The sequence below is a fragment of the Rhipicephalus sanguineus genome, chromosome 5 (assembly GCF_013339695.2).
Source record: "Rhipicephalus sanguineus isolate Rsan-2018 chromosome 5, BIME_Rsan_1.4, whole genome shotgun sequence".
In the NCBI taxonomy this organism is placed as follows: Eukaryota; Metazoa; Arthropoda; class Arachnida; order Ixodida; family Ixodidae; genus Rhipicephalus; species Rhipicephalus sanguineus.
The window spans coordinates 190,376,806-190,398,968 of NC_051180.1; the positions used below are offsets into that span (position 1 = coordinate 190,376,806).

The window sequence follows — 22,163 nt, forward strand, 5'->3', positions numbered from 1 at the left end:
CTGGACGAGCGGCATTTCTAGAGTCCATAGTTAAATCCGCTAGGGCTACTAATCACGTACATTTGCAAGGTACCCACTACGCCGTAAGTCATAATTTTTGTGAAGTTGGGAAACACTGACTACACCACTATTTGTAATTTTGCAGAGAAGCGAGTTACCCTCTATACATCTGTAAGGCTTTATGTGCACTTTGTTGATGCTGTGCTTGATGACGATGAAGAATTGTGACGGAGCCCTTTGTAATTGGTTGGGCAATTCGTTAGACAATTTGCATTGTATGATGCCTGGTTACAGAATTTGCGTTGTGTGACGCCGGGTTGTTATTTTGCTCTTCTACCACGCTATATTACATATGTTACTGTGGTTCCTTCTCGATATGAAGCCTGTAGAGGGTCTTTTTGCAATGGAATTTCAAGCACTGGCATGGCTCTGTGGTAGAATACTGGGCTGCCATGAAGAGGGCCCAGGTTCGAACCCCGTTTCATTCTGGATATTTTTTAATATTATTTTTTAATTTCCCGCGATAGTGGTTACGGACACCGGCGGTGGCGGTGACAGCAGCGGCGGACAACTACACCGCCAAAAATGGCCGTTGTGATCTCATAACATCTTTGCCTGTAAAAGTAGAGGGCTTTCGCCTTGGAGTCGCATTAGGGACAGTGCGACTCTAGCGCTAAGGCACTGTTGTACGTCGCGGCGTTTGTGTACCACGTCTGCTGATAACTACATAGGTGTATTTATAGGGTTATTTCATAAAGTACAATTTTAGTGATCCAGTATTTTGTTAATTTGCTAGTGTCGAAAATAATCGCTGAAGAGGCTACTCCAGAAGACTCAACTGCATGAAGCCCTTATTTTTGCATTATCGAGTGAAATATGGAGTGCTCCTGAGATGATTTTCTCCATGAGATTTTGCAACTGATCGAAGTATTGCTAGCTCTTCATGAGAGTCCCATAATGATTATTCAATTGCTTGAATGTAAATGCAACTTGCTTCTCCAGTGTACTCCAGGATGTGAAATTAGCTGCTCCAGAGTGCTCCCAGATGCCAAATTACCTGTTCCAAAGTGCTCCAAGATGGAAATTATTGCTGCTCCAAAGTGCTCTAAAATGAAAATGTTGCTGCTCTGAAAATTGGTCCATGTCAGAAGTCTTCGGTAGCATCACTGCTTAACAGCTGGGCTTGTAATCCATTCAATGAAACGAGAAACAGCGCGAAACACAGGACAGTGAAAGAGACAGACCAAGCGCTGACTTACAACCAAGGTTTTATTCCGTACACGGGGATAAATATAGCACACGCAAGGTGAAAGGAAGGAGAGGAGAACAGTGACGTGGAATTGATTCACGAATTTATGTAAGCATCCGAAAAAATGTAAATAAGCCATCATCCACTTGACAAGATACGCAATTTCCCTGGTGAGGAGCGCTAACGAAGGCACACTAACGCGCTTATCACCTTTTTTGTCGATGCATAACGCCTCATAAATCTCACATGCTCGTTGATCACTGTATCGCCGAAGTATCTTGTATTGATAGCATAACAGCCGCTTATGGAGCTGTGCGCAGCTAGGTGGCTGCCAACAGAACCTTGCATTAGATTGCGGTGTTCTCTGCGGCGGTCATTTACACACCGGCCAGTTTGGCCGATGTAGCAGTGACCGCAGGAGAGGGGGATTTCATATACCGCGTTATGACAGCATTCAACAAACTTTTTCGCGTGTTTCTTATCACACACACGAGACCCTCTGTCTTCTCTGTTCATCGTTATTGCACATACTAGACAACTTATTTTTTTTTCTGAAAAGACAACTCTGATGCCTGCTTTTTGTGCTACCTTCTTTAAAGAATGCGACACCCTATGCAAATACGGAATGACCGCTGTTTTTGAAAGTGGGCTTTTTTCTTGACGACTGTTGAGTTTCTTTGGCTGTGTTAAGTATTGTAGAAGATATTCGGCTATGGAACACAGTAAGTTGTCCGGGTAGCCTGCCATGCGCAGTCTGCGCACCTGCGAGTCAAAACTAGTGCACATTGTGTGATGGCATGATCGCGACAACGCTGCCCGTAGACAAGATTTTGCAATCGCTCGCTTGACAAGTTTGGAATGCACAGAAATGTAAGGTAACAAGCTTTTCTTGGAGCGGGGGGCATACTGCCAGCACACGTGGTCGGATAAAAACATTTCAAGGTCAAGAGACCGAAGTCTGTTACCAGTGGGAAATTCAGTGGTCTGTTGCAGTGTGCTCATGCAAGAGCGAAACGCGTGAACAATTCGATTAGCACATCGCTGAGCGTCAGAGTGGTCAGACCTGTAAAATAACAAAAAGTCGTCCACGAACCTAAACACTTTTACAGCGCTCGTCTGATGCAGGCATTCCAAGAAGGATCTCTCATATTTGGCTAAAAGAATATCACTTAGGATCGGGGCGAGACACGAACCTATGCAGACATCTTTTTGAATAGGTTCTATCTGCATAGGTTCGTGTCTCGCCCCGATCCTAAGTGATATTATTTTAGCCAAATATGACAGATCCCTCTTGGAATGCCTGCATCAGACGAGCGCTGTAAAAGTGTTTAGATTCGTGGACGACTTTTTGATATTTTACAGGTCTGACCACTCTGACGCTCAGCGATGTGCTGATCGAATTGTTGACGTGTTTCGCTCTTGCATGAGCAAACTGCATCTAACCACTGAATTTCCCACTGGTAACAGACTTCGGTTTCTTGACCTTGAAATGTTTTTATCTGACCACGTGTGCTGGCAGTATGACCCCCGCTCCAAGAAAAGCTTGTTACCTTACATTTCTGCGCATTCCAAACTTGTCAAGCGAGCGATTGCAAAATCTTGTCTACGGGCAGCGTTGTCGCGATCATGCCATCACACAATGTGCACTAACTTTGATTTGCAGGTGCGCAGACTGCGCATGGCAGGCTACCGGAGAACTTATGTGTTCCATAGCCGAAGATCTTCTAGAGGACGTGACACAGCCATAGAAATTGAATAGTCGTCAAGAAAAGAGCCCACTTTCAAAAACAGCGGTCATTCCGTATTTGCATAGGGTGTCGCATTGTTTAAAAAAGGTACTACAAAAAGCAGGCATCAGAGTTGTCTTTTCAGCAAAAAATAAGTTCTCTAGTATGTGCAATAACGGTGAACAGAGAAGACTGAGGGCCTTGGGTGTGTAATAAGAAACAAGCGAAAAAGTTTGTTGAATGCGGTCGCTGCTACACCGGCCAAACTGGCCGGTGTGTAAATGACCGCCGCAGAGAACACCGCAATCTAATGCAGGGTTCTGCTGGCAGCCACCTAGCTGCGCACAGCTCTATATGTGGCTGTCATGCTGTCAATACAAGATGCTTCGGCGATACAGTGATCAACGAGCATGTGAGATTTCTGAGGTGTTATGCATTGACAAAAAAGGTGATAAGTGCGTGAGTGTGCCTTCGTTAGCGCTCCTCACCAGCGAAATTGCGTATCTGTCAAGTGGATGATGGCTTCTTTACATTTTTTCGGATGCTTACATAGAATTCGTGAACAAATTACACACCACTGTTCTCCTCTCCTTCCTTTCACGTTGCGTGTGCTATTGGCCTGGTGTGCGACCGATGGCGGCGCTGCGAACGGCGCCAGTATGACGTCAGAGCGGGGATCCGCGCTTTCGTCTGCTACGTAGGCCCAGCGCCGTGTTGAAACCACCGTTGTGGTAAATCTCAACAAAAAAGCAGTTCAATTGTTGTCTTGCGTATGGTGGCTACTGATGCTGTTCGAACAACCACGGGACTGCTTTTAACATTCATTTAGAACTACAGCTTTTTGTTTCGTAGAACTGCGGCCGCTTGTCTCCGCGGCGAGTGCTGCGCAATGGTGAAGTATTGCTCTGTGCCTCAGTGTACTTCGTCCGCTCGTGAAAAAGGCGTTAGCTTTCACAACTACTCTAAGGACCCGAAGCTGAAGAAGGAGTAAATCGTCAAGCTAAGAATGGGAATGCGCCCCACGCCTTCATCGACCGTGTGCAGCAATCACTTCGCGGACACCCACCGTACGCGCCACTCTTAGGTAAGCTTGTGACCACGTTTAAGCGTGTATCCACACGACGGACTTATCCACAGAAATCTCGTCCGCGGACGATCGTTCCACCGCCCGTCCGGCTGGAAAGCACATCCAGACGACGGACGAAGCGAGTAGACGGACGCGCCGCAGCGAAAAAACATGGCGGCACTGTCTGAAGCGAGAGCTGCCCGCTTCGAATTTTTAAGCTCTTCCTTGCGCATTGCGTGGGCTGTTAGTCCCAAACTGATGATTGTGTCGGCTTTAGGTTTGTGTCCTCAAGCTTCGCCGGCAACGTATTCATGACAATTCGGTACTGTTTCCAAGCGCCCTACTCGTTTTCTGAGAGCTGTAGGCTTAGTGAGTACCTCTATTGGCAGAACATGAGCTCGGTGATCTGCGATAGCTACCAAATCTCAGAGGTCATAATAATGTGCGAATGCTTGCTTGTTCTTTTTTTTTCTCTAGATGGCGCGAGCAGTCTGGAAGTCGAAAACACATTCATCGCTAGCAAAAGTATTGAAGGTTTTTACATTTCCGTCTATGGCGCAGAGTTTCTTTTAAGTTGAAGATGGAGTTCGAAAGAAAGCGACGATTAGCTGCAATGGCTGTTGCATTACCAGAATTAGACGGTGAAGCGCTCTTCTTTCCTGCAAAAAGATCTTGTTGGAAAAAGGACTACAAGCATCTGGGTATACAACACTAACTGTACAACTGTACGGTGAGCTTTTGGTTACACCGAAGAATACAGGGGGCTGCTGCGAGTGTCAGGAGAGCAGTTTGTTCAGTTGCTGTCGCTCGTGGGACCTTGCATAGAACGACAGGACCCCGTGATGCGGCGAGCCATATCAGCGGAAACAAGGCTGCAGGTCGCGCTACAGTACCTTGCTTCGGGCAAGTGTTGCACGTCTGTGCATTTCTACTCGAAACATAGCTCCCATTTATTGCATCCGAGACTGTTCAGTTTAACCTACGCGCAGACTTGGAGAGCCTCGCTTTTAGAGCAGCCATTACGTTGTGTGTTGGAAAACGCCTACAAGGTTTAAAATAGATAGATATCTGGCAATAATAAAATAAATCTTCATTGGCTAAATTTACGAAACTATACGAGAAAAAGAAAAAGCAGCGCTTGTTGCTAGACCTATAATGGCACCCTCGGCTAAATCTGTTGTGGTATTCCGCGCGGATCCGAATGCGAAAAAGAGCTTGGCATTTTCCGTCCGCGACGTCCGCGGACGAGGCACGGATGGCACAAATCCGTGACGCGGGGTCACGTGATGCGCCGTCCGCGGCGGAAAAGACGGATTCGGTCCGTCGTGTGGATACACCCTAAGCGCCTGGCCAATACTTAAAGGGGCCATGACACCCAATTTTCGATCATAATCTGTGTTATGTGGATTAATCCTTGTGCATTCACAAACAAGCTGGCAAAATTTTAGCGCATTTGGTCGAGCACTTAATTTATAATCGAATATTTTTATAAACACGCGAGCGGCCCGAGAGTCAGGCAGCACTGGTGCACTCGCGAGCCGTGACGTAACAAGCAGCTAGCTGTGCAAGCGTCTGCATTGCGGCGAACGATATTGTTCCGTGGTCAGCTGCTCGTGATATCGAGATATTTTAGCTTTCTTCAGCTTGGCACTGAAATTGAACGATTTGCAGCGGCTGAAACTTTGGTAGAAGACAACGGCTCCGTTCTGGGCTGCACATGACGTCACACGCGCCATTGCAAAATGGCGGTCGCCGGCGGTGGGCGGGGTTTACAGCCGGCGACTTCTAGGGCTTGTTTTGCACTGAAATATTCGTTTACGGCCCACTTTGAAATCTGTATAGGCATAACAGACCCTCTACTTCTAGTTTTCGCTGAAAACCACAAATCTGTGGGCGACCGTGTCATGGCCCCTTTAAGCCGTTTATTGCACGCAGGCTATAAGCATAGGCGACTTACGCTGGGTGCGGTGCCGTCCCACAACCTGCCGCGAAGGCCCCTAATAAAACATTCAGTTGCGAGTCAGCGCTGTGGTTTGTCTCCTCTTGTGTCCTCGTCGTCGTTACGCTAAGTTAAATATGTTCAAGTATTATCACCAACTGGCCCAACTATCAGTTCTTCTACAAGGAGCCGACGACGCGGCCTCCGAATCGCCTCGCACGTAAGCGCGCCTCGTGAGCTCAGCTGAGCGGCGCAGGATATCTGAGACTACGGCTGCATTTGGATGGTGTACATACGTATTTTACTTATAAAGAAAAGCGCGCGCCTAACAGAGTGCTTATTATAAAGACATAAGCGAAACCTGTTGCTGCTGTGTAGTGCACATTCTCTAAAAGTTTTCACCTGAGGCAGTGCAGACACTATTTTAAAAGCGGAGCTCTTTAAGCTTTTCGTTAGGCTACGTGGTGAGAAACTGGACCCAGCTTGCCTTTGCCACGTTAATCTCTGTGGCCCTGTGCGTGGTATAATCAGCGATTAACTATTTGTTATATTCTAATATCCATGCGACGGCCCTGTGCGGTATTAATAATATGAACTACGACGTTATATTGTTCTCACTGAACCAACATTACGGGATAAACTGCGATCATGGTCATCGGCAGGAGGATGTGCAACAAGGCGGCACTTGCGCACTTGTTTGCAGGACGAGAGCTGCGACGGTGATGCGATCTCCGTTGACGGCCTCGACCGCGCATTCAACAACGTGGCCTGCGTCGTACACCGCCTCGCCCTCGATGAGGCACCGCGATCTTTCACAAGCTTTATCTACATACTTGTAGATGCTGGAGAACGGCACGCTTACTGAAATAGCGAAAGAAACACCCAAACTAATTAGTGTCGTACGGCAGAAACACGATAACGAGCGAGAACACTCACACATGGTTTCACTTTCTTACCAGCAATGCGGTCGGTGGCATTGGCGCACTCGTCGGCCATCTGGGGGATTTCTTGGCCCTGCCGATTGGGCCGCAACTAAAACAAGTTCAAGATTACACTCGAAAACATTCGTTGTAGGCGTTAGTTGACCGTCGCAAGGCTGTTCGTTCGACAATGTTCCCGCCTGAAGCAGACGATCCGCATACAGGAACAGCGGCTGCTGCAGCGCGGTTGAGAGCGGAGTCCTCGCTCTGGCGTCACACGCGAGAGGGCGCCACTGCAAGATCTCGAGGCCAATATTTATCCCCATGTACGGAATAAAACCTTGGTTCTAAGTCAGCGCGTGGTCAGTCTGTTTCACTGTCCTGTGTTTCGCGCTGTTTCTCGTTTCGTTGAACATGTACCAACCGCCCCAAATGAGCACTCAAGTGTTGTAATCCATCCACATATGCGATCTTTCTTCTCTTCCTCGGCACAAAGCACATGCTCTGTACACATACGCCCGCGAAGCTATCGCAAGAGCTGCTGTTTTTGTTTCGTGAATGCGGCTGGGCCCTCCCATCTGTTTTTTTTTTTTTTTTTGGTTAGTGAGCGTAGAGCCGCTATTCTATGTCACGCCATTTGTGTACCACGTCTGCTGATATAAAGTGCGAAGTGCAATATTTTAATAAAATCTACGCAAAAGATTTCTGGCAAGAGCCCGGCATTTTCATAAACACGTAATTGTATTTAGAATGTTATTTCATATCTATAATGTTATTGATCCAGTATTATTTATTTGCTTGTGTTGAAAAAACTATGTAAGAGGTATGTGCCACTATGTCCAACTGCATGTTGGCCTTATATTGTTGTAATACTGAGTGGAATAATAGTGATTTTCTCCATGGGATCTGCAATGGATCGAAACATTCGCCTTGTTCTTCAAAGAGCTTCGTATTAATTACTGAGGTCTTTGAGTGTGTCCTCCAACGTACTTCAGAATGGGAAATTGGCTGCTCCAGGCAATTCAGTATGAAAATTTTTGCTGTTGCCAAATTTGTTGCAAGTCAGAAGTTCTTGGTAGCATCACTGGCAGCTGTTCCACTTGTTCACCAGGGACGACAGCCACTAGGGGCTGCAAGTCATTCTTTGTGTGCTTCTGTTGTGACAGTTTCCACTAAGAAAATACAGTCCATGAGAGAAAACATGTTTTCGTAAGACTGCTGGTTTATATGGGTGTGGCTGGGCTCGGCCAAATCTGCGAGGATCACAGTGGCTGTCATTTTTGGGTTTCTTAGCAACAATTTTTTTCGTAAACTTCATTTGTTACATATTTCACTGAGTTTGTGTGACTGTTTAAGGGGCCCTGCAACACTTTTTCAGTATGGTCAGAAAATGCTCTTGATCAGTAGTAGAGGCTCCCATGAACACGCGAGCCAAACATTACAGCGCAACACATGGCCTGGAATTTATAATAAATTCCCAAAGTCAGCTAAAAAGTGTTTCCTCTTCTCTCGACAAAAAATGAAGCTTACGGCCTCACAGGCAGGTTCCACGCCATTGGCTGATTTGCACATGGCGCGCTTGGTATTTACTGCGGCCACCGCGAGAGGCCGCCACTCACCCACGCGATCGCACTGAAAATACGCCACACGCTCGAAGAAAAAGAAATGTGCTCAACGTCGGGAGGCGAGCGTAACATACCTTCTTCCCCCGTGCCATCCCTCGCTGCTTAGCTTCCAGCGCTTTCGTTGGGGCGAAAGGAGAGAGAAAGCAATTACAGCATGCGAGAAATCATTGTAACTCCGCTCGTACTGGACGGATTCTAAAAATTTTTGTGGCGTTTGATTCGTGAGGCAATAAGTTTCTTTAGTGAAGCCATTTCGTGGCTACTTGGAAAAGTGTTGCGGGGCCCCTTTAAAAGGTAAACAGATGGGTCCTGTAATATGGCGTTACATTATATTACATCATTGAGCCACTGTTCTTTGAGGCATGCCCACGTTTTGCTCTGTTCATGCAGTTTGCACACCAGTCGGATTTGCTCGCCTCTTCACGGTTCTCGGAGAGCTGGTGATCAAGCCCAAGGTATGGTATACACATGCTCTGACCAAGCTCTCAGTGACTGTCATCATTTTTGGCAGTTCCTGCGCGACATTCAGGACGAATACCAGTGCGCCATGATGGAAGAGGAAAACCTGCGACGCAGGACCCACATCATTAGCCATGGTGGGTGTCTGACTACGATGACATGGTTATTGTCAAAATTGTGTGCTGCCATTTTGGTTGCGTCTTTTTGGGTCAGAAGAAAAGGTTCGGATAGCTGTTTCCTCACATTTTCTCTTACCAAGTTTCGCTAGTACCGCCACCGAAAATTTTTGGCACACGCGTGTCTTCAGTGCACTTCTCATGAAGTTTTCTCAGTCACCCGTTTGCTGGCTACAGTTCAGGTCACATTCGCCTGTGTGAAACATGCCGCCGTGCTTCTTCTGACTGTTCCTGGTTCTTTGCCAGTAGCTGAAATCTCCCCATGGACACCAAAGCGTTCATCTGTTTTGCCAGTGACTAATGACTCCCGACAGAAGCTGTATAAGTGAAACACTGATTCATCACTTAGGTGGTGCTTCTGGACCTAATGTAGTACTTGTGCCAATATGAATAGAAGTTGTGTGGCAAAGAGGATGTCACAGTACCATAAATTGTTCCTGTAGTTGCATGGTTGCTATGGTTAAGAATAGAGCACTCAGAGCATAAAGACTGAATTATTTATTGGGCAAACTTGCACCCAGCAAAAGAAACAATGACAATACAAGAAAGAAGATTGCTTTTAAGGCGGCGGTCTCACTCCGGCGGCACGAACACGTCGTTTTTGTCACTTTTCCAGCCGACGCGGCGGCTGTTCTCCGTGCTTTATATAGTTGACTTATATATCATTGAAAAGCTTGATCTTTGTACTTTTCAAATATATTTATTAAAAACAAGTCAACTATTAGTATTTGGGGATGGACAGCCAAGAATAAGCGCAAGTTACACGGTATTGGCTGACTGTGCCTCAGCAGTGACCATTTTTTGAAAAATCTGCTACAGTTACAGCACTGTTCTTTGCGCAGCACTTTCAAGACATATTTACGTATTTTCTCAACGTAGCAAATTGATGTTGGACTTCTACTTTTTTGTTGCTTCGCTTTTGAAAACAGCCAAATTTAGTAACTTTCGCAGCAAATTGTCCAGTAACTATTCGCTAGAGAAAGTTCATTTTCGGGGAGTATGTAGAAGACAAGGTTTTCCGTCTGAATGCTCAATTTCATCGATGTGCACTTGCTACTTTTTAAATTATGTTCATCTAAATTGGGCGATATTCTCAATATAGGGACCTACCGTGGCCCATTTTCGTGGAAAGCTACTGAAGTTCCATGGCCGAATTTGCACGTAGAGAAACTAGAGTCCCCTATCTATTTCCTAGACCTAGCGTTTTTCAATAAAGCAAGCAGAAATGCGATACGAAGCTCGTAAAGTGTCTTAATTTTTCATGCTGAAAACGTCAACAAAAGTGGAGTAATCTTCAAACTGCGCTGAAATCTCCGCCTGCATAGCTTAAAATATAATAGTTACGGTCTCCTTATATAATTATACACACTAATCACACACAAATGCTGCAGGAACACTGAGAAATCTGCATTATTCCTATCACTACAACGAAAATCTTCCTCTAGCGCCACCTAGACGGACAACACGAAAGCGCTGAATTGGAAAGCTCCCCGTCTCCCTGGCTGTGGCGTTCGAAAACATTTTACTTCAGGGGAGAATGTCAACTTCAAACCATGCCCCAGCATCTGCAAGTCTTCTCTTTTTGTCTGCCTTTCTGACGGCTGCGCGGGAGAGCGTGAAAGCAAGTGAATTTTGCCTTGGGGGGTGCAAACCCGTCTTGCATCGCGGCTGGGGGAGGGGGGGGGAGAGAGAGAGCTGGCATAGCTTGGTTGGGGGCAAGTGCCGGTGTGGCTGGAGGGGGGCAAATGCCGCTTTTGCACACCCCTGCCTACGCCCATGGTGTGAAGTCCTCTGAGAGTATGGGTTGAGCGTCGTCAAGTGAAAAAAAAAAAAAAAGCCGTACCCTCGGAACGTCCCCCACGTGTGCGTGCGTATGTTTGTGGCCCCACTCGGGCGACCACTAAAACCGAGGGGTGTGCAACGACAGACAAAAGAAAGCAGAAAAACGGGCAGTGCGCGTGCGATGCGAGGGAACTGAGTAGATGTGCGTGAGCGAAGTATGTTTTGAATAGCACCTCAGCTTTCCTTTTCTTTCCTTTTTTTTTTACAAAAAATGTCGTTTTCCAGAGGTGTGGTTTGCTGGGCTTGTTCATACGAATCCACAGCAATAAACATAATAAATACGAGATAAGGCACACATATATAGGAATGACACAACTGTTTTGTACTTGCTGCGTGTTCCTTTCTGCCACTGCTAACAAACTAAACACCGCACAGTTAAACTAACTAAATTAACAATTAAACACAATTAAGATGTATACCTCCGCTTCTACAAAATGTAGGCCACTCGAATTTCTTTGGTACCGGCTTCCTTTCCTTTATGCGTCGCAGCATTTACCCCGGGCAAAAGTGCGTGAGCGCGAAAGTAACCCATCCCGTTCAACTGCGCTTGCTGTGCTCTGTACTTGCTAGATTAGGCTACAAGCGGAAACTTGACAGGATACGCTCGCTCCGATTCGCCGTGTATCATATACTTTGGCAAGTTATGCATCGGACTGTTTCGCTTCAGGACGTGGGTTCGATTTCCGCCTACGACAGGCGCATTTTCATGGCAACGAAATCCAGGAACACCCGCGTATATATTTCCGTGCACTCGGTGTTCAGGAGTGCCCCATAGTGGCGTTCCTCATAATTACATAAGGCTAGCTCCAAGGGGACGCGGGCGTTTGCGAACTCTTCACTCTGAGTCGGAACACCGTGCAACAAGGCGCTGGCGTTGTTACCCTGCCTCCGCCCCCGCTTCTATCACGCGCACCTTTAGACAGCCTGCGGTTACAGCCTAGGAACTGCGAGCTCACTTTGCGTATTTCTCTGATTCATTGCTCTTACTTTGAATGATTGTACTTTGGGGTGTGGAACGCGGTTTCTGTCAGCCCAGTATCGCAAACTTCACTCCTAAATTTGTATACCTGTTTGCTCGAATCACAAATAAAGTTTATATAAAAAGCCTTAGTGGTAAGCTTCGGCCGTATTTGCGGTCACCCTGTGGCATGTGTGGGCACATATTCATTGGGATTTTCCGAATGGTCTACATCTGTTCTGGCACTTGGATTTGTATGTTTCGGCCCTAAATAGTAGGCCTCCTAAGTTTTTTTATTTCTTCAGTAAACCTCCTCAGGCAAGGTTTTACAAACGGCAGGTAGCATACATGCGTGATACGCTTGGGGTCCCGGTTCGTTCGCTGCTGTATATCCTTGTGCGCAGACCATATCGGTGACTACGCAGCAATTCTTGCTGTAGCGGGAATTTGCGTCCAATGCTGATGTGGTGAGCAGGAAACCCGAAGTGTGACATCGTTTCACACAACACAGCTTTGCCGTCGGAAGACAGTGATATCCGATTGATAGCCTCCGGCCGGGAATCTTAGGCGCGTGCCTGTAAGCTTGTGTTGCTGCACTGGCGGCTGAAATCAACAGCAATTCCTCGATATCTGCGCAGTGCATGCTGTTGTGCTCGTGACACGCGATCGAACACCTCCTCTCTGTTTTCTTTGCTCAGCTCGTGCTTTATCTGCCGCCGCTTTCGCCTGAAGGAGAAACGTTAGGAGCTAACAACTCAACGTCTTTGGAAAGTCTGCCGTGCTGAGAACTTGCGATGTCTGAGGATAGCGGGTCGTAAACTCGTAGCGTGAGTCGTAAGGCTGACGAGCCAACGTAGCCGAACTGGGACTTGCGCCTAGTAGCCAGACAAGAAGAGAATCGTTTTTGAAAACGATAAGTTTATAAAAAGCATAGTTGGTATCGTTGTGCATAAAACACGTTTACATGAAAGCGACAGATGAGCATCGCGTTCATGTTAACAATGGCAATTCGCTAGGAAGGCGCATTGCAGTAATACGTCAGACAGGGATGTTTTGCGAGTCCCGGTCGAATCACAGGCCGTAAATCACGAGGAGAGTAACGGTGGCCTCCCGTCGTGCGAACTCCGGGGGTGCCTCTTTCGCTATAAGGTATTCATATTAGCGCAAAGCAAAAAATACACACTCGAGAAGGAATTGGGAGGGAGCAGAAAGGTCAGGCGCTGAAACCTTTCTGCTTCCTCCCACTTCTCTCTGTAGTCTTTGTTTCTTTGTTCGCGCTAATATGTATCTCTTTGTATAGTGGTTCATGAAGGAGATGAAGGTTCATGAAGGAGGTGGTAATTTTTGTCTCCAGTGCTTCAGACACGGCTAAGCGCATGTATCCCTCTGACATCAATGAACTCGGCCAGCAACAAGTCTTACTCGCTCGCTATAACCCGACACCACATGGCCGCTGCGGCGAAGAGAAGACGAGGGGTTCTGTAAACGGCGTCGCATCGCCTTTCCGAAACGCGCTTGCAAAGCCGATGCGCTACTGTCGCATTCATGTAAACGGGATTATAACCGGCCAGCTGGGGCGACTCCATTCATTCAACAAGACGCCGACACGCCGTCCCCACAAAATGGTCTCCACGTTGTCTGAGTGTGGCCCAGTTCGTCTTCCCACGGTAGGGAAGTGTGCCTGCGTTGACAGTTTGCCGTAAACCGGCACGGCACGCACCTCGTTCACACGAATGCGACAACTGGCGCATCGCATCCATGTAAACGGGTGTAATGCGCTGGGAAGGCGCATCGCACAAATGCGCCAGGCAGGTGTGGATTTCGAGGGGTAAGTCGACTCATGGACCACCTTACACAATTGAAGGGGAACGCCGGCCCCTCCTCGAGTCGGCTTCGAGTGCACCTCTCCGATATTACACGACAGCTGCGGGGGCAGAAAGCGAGGACTTCTCGGGAGGGTTCATGCACTCCATGTAAACGGCGGCGTATTGCTCTAGGAAAAGTGATGTGCTACCGCTGCATTCTGTCGCATTCGTGTAAACGCAGCTGGAACGCGGTACTGTTTCCCACGGCAATGCAGTCTAATTGAGTAAGTGGGGGAGACAAGGGTTTCCCAAAAGTCTGTAGGCTAACCATTCCTTCCCTGGGAAGAAGGGGTGCACTATGCACGAGGCAACGCCACCAAGACTGGTGTAGTCTAGACCCCACGAGTACGGGAGATGGGGCATAACATCCACTGTGCTAGCCTATAGCTGAGAGGCAGCATGGGGGGGCGATTGAGCGAGGATGAGAGCAGGTAATAAAATATGTGCTGCAGCACGAAAGCCGACAGTCTGTGCTTAGTAACGGGAGACGCTAGAGAACGGAACGCATTTCATTCGCATCCTCTGGTGTCCACTGCTCGCGTAGAGTGCTTCTTTTGAGCTTCTCGAGCGTGCGCTGTGCACTCTTAGAAAAAAAGTTAGTAAATGGTTAGTAAATGCTTGCATTTACTAGTTTCGAGCGTATTTTACTACCATCGCGAAATCTGTTTACTAGCCAGCAGTTAGTAAAGGTCGTAAAGTGCTGCCTTCACTAACCAGAAAGTTTACTTGGTGTTTTTAACTAAGTAACTACTAGCCACCCACATTGCCAGATCTTTCGTAGATGCGCAGTATACTTTGCCGTAATCATGACGGTCTTTAGCAAAATTTAAACAATTTTTGTTTTATTGATTACCTTGGAATTAAAGTTTCGTGCTACGTGACGGCACGCATATAAGCAAATATAAGGGCACACGACAATGTGTAGAAAACATCAATTATTCTTCTAAATTCTATGATTGCCAACCAGTACACGGTGTGCTATCCCGCTGCTAGAGTAGATATCAGCTACGTAAAAGTCTTGCTATTCTGTGTGTGCACTTGCGTGTGTTTTCTCATTCGTGATCAATTCATGCCTCTATGTATGTTGCTTTGTGTACCTACCACGGTAATTACATGAACTAATTAGCGGGCATTCGTTAATGTACGAGGACAATGCCACTTCGTTTTTTTAGTCCTTTAGGTACTTTTGTAATAGAATCATCTTTATATGGCAATGCACACGCACATATAAACAAAATAGGCGTAAGCCTCTAATTGAGTTGTTAGCGCGGTTACTAACAACTTAGTAATGGACTAGCCATTCGAGCTAGTACTATTCACTCACTAACTAGGTAGCAAGTTCCACTAGCCTGCATTTTACTACCTTCACTTACTAAGAGGCTAGTGTATTTTGTGAAAAGTAAACGGTTAGCATTTAGTCAGTGAATATGCCGACCTTTTTTTTTCTAAGAGTTGTCGCAATCGGCGAGCCACCCTTTGCCTCGGGTGCCAGGACGGAATAAAGGCAGCCGCCTTACTTTGCGGCGATAAGGTAGACGCCGGCTGTTTCTCATGCACCAGGAGGTGCATGGTTGCAATTGCTCGAAACAACACCATTGTCGCTGGTGCCGAAGCGGTAATGCGACACATGGCGCCTTTGTGCCCCAGGAAAGGCCGTGACGCCGAGTTTCCGCCGAAGACTGACCTCGGACGACCGCACTGTGCGTCTCCGGCTGTTAGGCCGTCTACGCTTCGATCAGCGCCAGCTTGCTGTCAATTACTGACATTTGGGTGAAACGACCACTCATCATGTTATTGTAACGAACTTTATTGAAAATCAATATCATATTGAAATAGCGTACGCGAATAGAGAAGTCGTTCCCCCGACAAGAGAATAACGCACCAGGACCATTCATGCCACGCATATATGTCGCTCAAGACGTAATTGCTTCAGCTCTGTCATAGAAATGGTTTGGCGGTTCGTCTGATGCTTTGCACACGGTAACATGATAAATAAGTGCTTCATCAACCAAAAGATGAATTGATACTACTCTGCTGAAGTTTCAATTCAAATGAAATAAATGACGGTACGTATAGCAGGGAAAACTGTGCTGCTTAGGCAGTTGGCACGGGTTTGACACCGTGGGTCAGAGCGGCAGCGTTGTAGCACGCAATTGCCAAACTACCCGTCTTTCGAACATTCGGAAGCTTATGTTACACGGTGAAAGAAGAGCACAGCTAGTCAAATAGAATTTGTCTTCTCCTACAGAAGAACGAGAAGTTGTGTCGGGTATAATGAGGGGAGGAGGGGGGGTGGAGGTGTTACACACAACCACTGGGCGCGTTTCTTCCATGGGGGAAGGAAGGAGTACATACGAGTTTGCTTACACCCTGTGTTGCAGGTCAGGGTAAAACTGAGCCGTGTTCCCAACAAGGGCCGCAGAAATAGCGTCACGACCCTCTACAGGGTATCACAAACGGCAGGGTTTTGACAATGGGACAGAGTTGAATGCTATCCTGGAGGCAGTCTCGTCTTTATTCTTTCTTTTTCTTCCTGTCAGACCACCATGTCTCACGTTCCAGCACAATTGCAGTGACAACGATGTCTTCTGCATACTTTTGGCGCAGAAAGATTGCTGTCAATTCTACTGTGCAAATATATATATATGTAACACACGCAGAAACGACGCAGGGTTTCTAGGTTTGGTAAAAAATTCTCAGAAAAGTCAGACACGCGTGCGAAGCAATTTTATTTACGTTCCGCTCGGGGTCCGAGCTTTATCTGATGAAGCTTAGACCTCCAGTGAAACGTAAATAAAATTGCTTCGCACGCGCGTTTTTTTTTCACTTGGAACTTGGAATGGAACAAAGAAAAAGGAGAGTTTATTATGATGACCGCTGTCTAGCTCAAGCAGATAACTGAGTAGTGACAATCAGTAAATGAGGTAGGAGTAAACGACAGCGACAGAGGGGATTATTTACATAAGTACACTGTACACGGAAGGATGTGATGTCTCATGGTTCGCTTGTGATGTGACCTCCGCGATAGAGTTTGTCACCCAAACCCGCATTTCGGCACTGTATGTCACGGAGAGCAGCTGGCCAGGCAGCCTACGTGAGCGGTTTGCAGCGCCATTGTTGGTGGTGGTAGTGGTTTGAAGAGGAAAAGGCGCCTAATTTCTGCAGCCCGGTCGGGAGTACGGCGCAGCGCCCGTGAAAAGAACCGCACCGCTGGGGACAGGGACAAGTGAGCGAGGGTCATCACAGAAGGAGAGATAGAAAGAGGCGTCGTTGAAGGGGAGAAAAAAAAAGCAGCCCTTGCGGCAGCGGCGCGTAAATAGTTATACTACCAGGAGAAAGAGGCACCTCGTTTCTAGACAGTGGCATGGGAGTACGAACGCTCCCTGGGCCGTGCTTTTTTTGGGGGGGGGGGGGGAGCGGGCGGGAGGGAAGGGGGGGCGTCAAGCACATTTGAAACTTTTCAAAGGAGCAGCGGCGTCCCTGAAAAGAATGGATTAGTTGGAGCAGGGACAGGCTCTTCGCTGTCGCCACGGCGGAGCGCGCATTTTCCTCTCTTTTTTCCAAACGTGACTTGGTGGCGTCTTCTGGCGGCTCAGAATGAAACTACACTGCAGTGGAACCCCCACCTTAAGGGCTCGTTTTTCTTAAATGGACACAATATTAATGAGAACTAACAGACAATAATGCCAAGGAAAGTATAGGGAACCCAAGCTCAAGTTTGCGGCGCGACGACAGCGCCGCGCCGGCCGCGCTGCGGCTCTGTCGGGAAGCTCTGAGCCTTATGCGCGGCCGACTCAGCCCCTTTCACGGCAGCGGTAGCGCACGCGCGCACGCGTTCTTCTGTCAGTGCGGGTAACGGGGGGGCCGTCAGCTCGGCACGTTGAACCGAGAGGCTTGCTGTGCGAAGCTGCGCATTTCCGCGATGGCAGAAGCGACCCCGCGGAAGCGTAAGCGAGGCCCGAAGTATTGTGGTTTAGTGGCCTGCCACAGCAGTTCAGACAACACCAAGGCACACGATTCACGTGTGAAACTGTATCGGTTCCCGGTCGTGTCGCACGAGAAATAAAGGCGGCAAGCGTGGATAGCTGACAGAGCTGTCTCGCCTTCTATTTTGGCTGTCTTAGTTCATCGCTTTCGTTCGTTTCGACTACCTGAATCGGTAAGTAACGCGGCGCATGCACGCAGCGACTACAGTAATGATTACACGCTGTCTTCTCGGATTGTGAAAGTCCAGTTACGGTTGTAGGTGAAACAACTTTGTGTTTTGATTCCCCGTGTTCGTGAGACCTACCCGTCCTTGTTGAACGTTCACACTCGCGCTATACCGTTAGCGTTGCGCGGTTGGTTGAATTCAACTGAACTCGGCACATTGTCAGAAGTTCGGCGCCTGCAATTCACGCGTCGGGAAGGCTGCTTTATCACGCCGGAACGGACGTCCGTGCATTTTCAGCAAGCTTTGACATCGTTCTGCAGGTTTGCTTTGTTTTTGTCGCTTTATTAGTGTGATATATATTTAAGCCGCTAAATACAACTGGCACTTAATACATGCTTTGCAATTGCAACCTTGAAGCAACCTTCTGTCACCTTCTGACTTTGTGCGATCTTGTAGCCGCGTTCGCGCAGCAGGTTTTATACGCCTGTCAAGCCGATATCATAAAAAAAGACACTGTAAGCATTACACAAGAGCCGAAAAAACGAGGCGAGCAGTTTATCTTGCTTCACAGTGGTTAAAGCTCAGCTAGCTGCCTCGCGTCTTAATCCGCGGGTGATTCTCCAGTGGCACGGAGGACTTTACTCTAACCTTCTCAGGAAACAGGGCCATGGCCGTGTAATTTCTTTTTTTCCCACGCCGCAAACGTTTGTTCACGAAAGTACACGGCTGCTACTGTTAAGCATGCCATATCAAAACAATCATATGATTCGTAGTCCACACCGCAGAACATCCATAGCGTGTACGGCTTCATTTCGGAGTGCATGTGGACCATTATTCATCTTTAACATGACAGAATGAGACTTACCTCGAGGTATACGTCCTACACGGTGTAATCGCGACTTGGGAAATGCATTTCGCTTTGAGTCAGGCGTCGTTGTCGTCGATCGTCTGCTCTTCACCGTTAACGTGATTGACGAGCCTTTCGCCTTTTATCAAGTTCGCTTTTCGGGAGTGCTTGTCCAGCTGTGAGATCTTTTTGAACCCGCACTGCAGGTGGTACGCGGTACATTGCGAGGCGCCGCGAGAGCTCTGCACATGCACAGAAGCGAGCGGCAATGCGGTGGAGAGAAGGGAAAACGCTCGCTGCGTACACCCCAGTTTCTCTTTTTCTGCCAGAGATGGCACTGCCTGTCAAGAGTAGCAGCGCCGCTAAGCGTTGCTTGGGAAGCCTATAGGGGATCATGATTATATATGTAGCAGCGCACGACGACAGGCACAAAAGGAACGAAAGGGACACCGCAGCGGTGTCCCTTTCGTTCCTTTTGTGCCTGTCGTCGTGCGCTGCTACATATATAATCATGAACTATCACCAACTCGCCCAACTTTCGACATTACTTAACTATAGGGGATGTTATTTGTAATAACTGGGATACAAATGTGAAGAAAGTGGACGAAGATAACTTGCCGCCGGCAGGGACCGAACCGGCGACCTTTGAATAACGCATCCGATGCTCTACCACTGAGCTACGGGGGCGGTCATCCTCTCGTCCACTTTATGGGCATATATGTGCATCTAAACCTAGGAGTGTTAGTCAGCGCCGATCGCAGCCATGGCGGCGAGTGTCGAACACTCTTTTTCTGCCTGTTGGCGTCACGTAGCACGTGATCACTTTACGAAATGGCCGCTGACCAATAATTCCTCGCATACTACCTGAAGGCATCAAGTCTGCCAGAACGAGACCTTCGCTATGAATGAAGGAAAGAAGATGGCTTTTAAGGGCTCGTTTTTCTTTGTTAGACACAATAATATTAATGAGAACTAACAGACAATAATGCTAAGGAAAGTATAGGGGATGTTATTTGTAATAATTGGGATATAAATGTGAACAAAGTAAAGTGGTCGAAAAGATAACTTGCCGCCGGCAGGGACCGAACCTGCGACCTTCGAATAACGCGTCCGATGCTTTACCACTGAGCTATGGCGGCGGTCATCCCCCCGTCCACCTTATAGGGTATATATGTGCATTTAAACCTAAGGGTGCCAGTCAGAGCTGATCGCAGCCATCGCGGCGAGTGTGGAACACTCTTGTTCTGCCTTTTTGGCATCACACAGCACGTGATCTTTTTACGAAATGGCCGCTGACCAATAATCCCTCGCATACTACCTGAAGGCATCAAGTCTGCCAGAACGAGACCCTCGCTATGAATGAAGGAAAGAAGATGGCTTTTATGGGCTCGTTTTTCTTTGTTTGACACAATATTAATGATAACTAACATACAATAATGCCAAGGAAACTATAGGGGATGTTATTTGTAATAATTGGGATATAAGTGTGAAGAAAGTAAAGTGGACGAAAAGATAACTTGCTGCCGGCAGGGACCGAACCTGCGACCTTCGAATAACGCGTCCGACTTGTACTCCTAGGTTTAAATGCACATATACACCCTATAAGGTGGACGAGGGGATGACCGCCACCGTAGCTCGGTGGTAGAGCATCGGACGCGTTATTCGAAGGTCACAGGTTCGGTCCCTGCCGGCAGCAAGTTATCTTTTCGTCCACTTTACTTTCTTCACATTTATATCCCAATTATTACAAATAACATCCCCTATACTTTCCTTGGCAATATTGTCTGTTATTTCTCATTAATATTGTGTCTAACAAAGAAAAACGAGCCCTTAAGAGTCATCTTCTTTCCTTCATTCATAGGGAGGGTCTCGTTCTATCAAACTTGATGCCTTCAGGTAGTATGCGAGGGATTATTGGTCAGCGGCCATTTCGTAAAGAGATCACGTTCTTCGTGACGCCAAAAAGGCAGAAAAAGAGTGTTCCACACTCGCCGCCATGGCTGCGATCGGCGCTGACTGGCACTCCTAGGTTTAAATGCACATACAATCGAACACGGATATATAGAACCCACATATATCGAATTTTCGGCTATATCGAACTCGTAAATTATCCCCTTGAAAATCTTTTGTAAAAGTATAGAAATTCGCACGTCTATATTGAACGGTATTTTTACCCGCCATCGGATATATCGAACGCCGCGCGAGATGGAAAGCGCGCTTCGGCACTCGCTGAGCCCCGCGACTTTCGCGGCATCGCGCCTCAGCCGACACCCGAAACGCTCGAAAAACGTGAGGGCGAGATGGCTCGGACTGTACTCCTGCTGGGCTCGTTCTTCAACTTGTGGAACGGTTTTTTTCCCCCTCTCTCTTTCTCCTACGCGCTCCGCATTACCATCGGCTCGGAGAGCAGGAACGAAGGAGCTGGCGGCCTCCTCCTTTCGCCTTTTCTTTCTTTCTTTTTGTTGCTGTTTCGTGAGTTTTGATCAGCTAGCCACAGCCCGCACCTTTCGTATTTGCTCAGCCAACCACATCTCGCGCCTTTCGTACATCGCTGCCTGCTGCCCTCGCAGGTAGCCCGGGCTCCCGGGTGGCCATCGCCGCCATCGCGACTGATCGCAAGCGCTTCGTTGGCGGAGTTTACTTCTGTGAGTTGTCGCATACCACCGCATTCCTCTTTTGCGTGCGTGCTCCCCTGCGAGCTCAAAAACATCGAGCTGAAGTTTCTGCTGGCCAACATGACAGCGAAGCTGCAACTGCTCGACCAGGCCATCATCAAGTCCTTCAAGGTGGGCTGAAAGTTCACCTGCTTGGTGCCATTTAAATGGTGACGGGCGCCTGGTGAGACGTGAAGACGGACGCAGTGCCAACTGCTTCCGGAAGGCAGGCTTCGTGACGGCGGAACTTGCGGAAACCAGTGAAGACGGCGACGACAAGCGCATAGATAACGCGTTTCACGAGTTGTCGCCCCTCTTCCCGGCTGCCGTTCCACCGGAAGTGTCTGCGGACGATTTTGAGGAAGCGGACTAATGTTCAGGCTGTTGCGAGCCTCGCTGACGAGGACATTGTAGCTGCGGTCGCAGGGACCCAGGATGCCCAGGCCGACAGCTCAAGTGGCGACGAAGGTCGTCTGGACGAGGCGGCGGCTACACGCGCGTACTGCGCCGCTGAAGTGGCGGCAGCGTTCGGCTCGATTCGCCGTTTTTGCGGCGACATGGAGGGAACCGGGATGTCGCACCTGGATAGCCTCGATAAGATCGAGGCCAGCATCTTCAACTTCATTTCGAAGACGAAGAAGCAGGCCAAGGTAGGCGATTTTTTTTCGCACAAATAAAAACTG

At 48.0% G+C, this 22,163-nt stretch overlaps 1 protein-coding gene across 8 annotated transcripts in view; it reads left to right on the forward strand.

Annotated features, from left to right (window-relative positions):
- The window catches only part of LOC119394533 (protein LMBR1L), a 583,826-nt gene that overhangs the window by 299,008 nt on the left and 262,655 nt on the right, over nt 1–22,163 (forward strand). For all 8 annotated transcript variants that reach the window (XM_037661855.2, XM_049415813.1, XM_049415812.1 and 5 more), the window contains 2 exons: nt 8,917–8,981; nt 9,038–9,122. In XM_037661855.2, the coding sequence (XP_037517783.1) occupies nt 8,917–8,981; nt 9,038–9,122 (150 nt within the window). The remainder of the gene's footprint in view (nt 1–8,916; nt 8,982–9,037; nt 9,123–22,163) is intronic.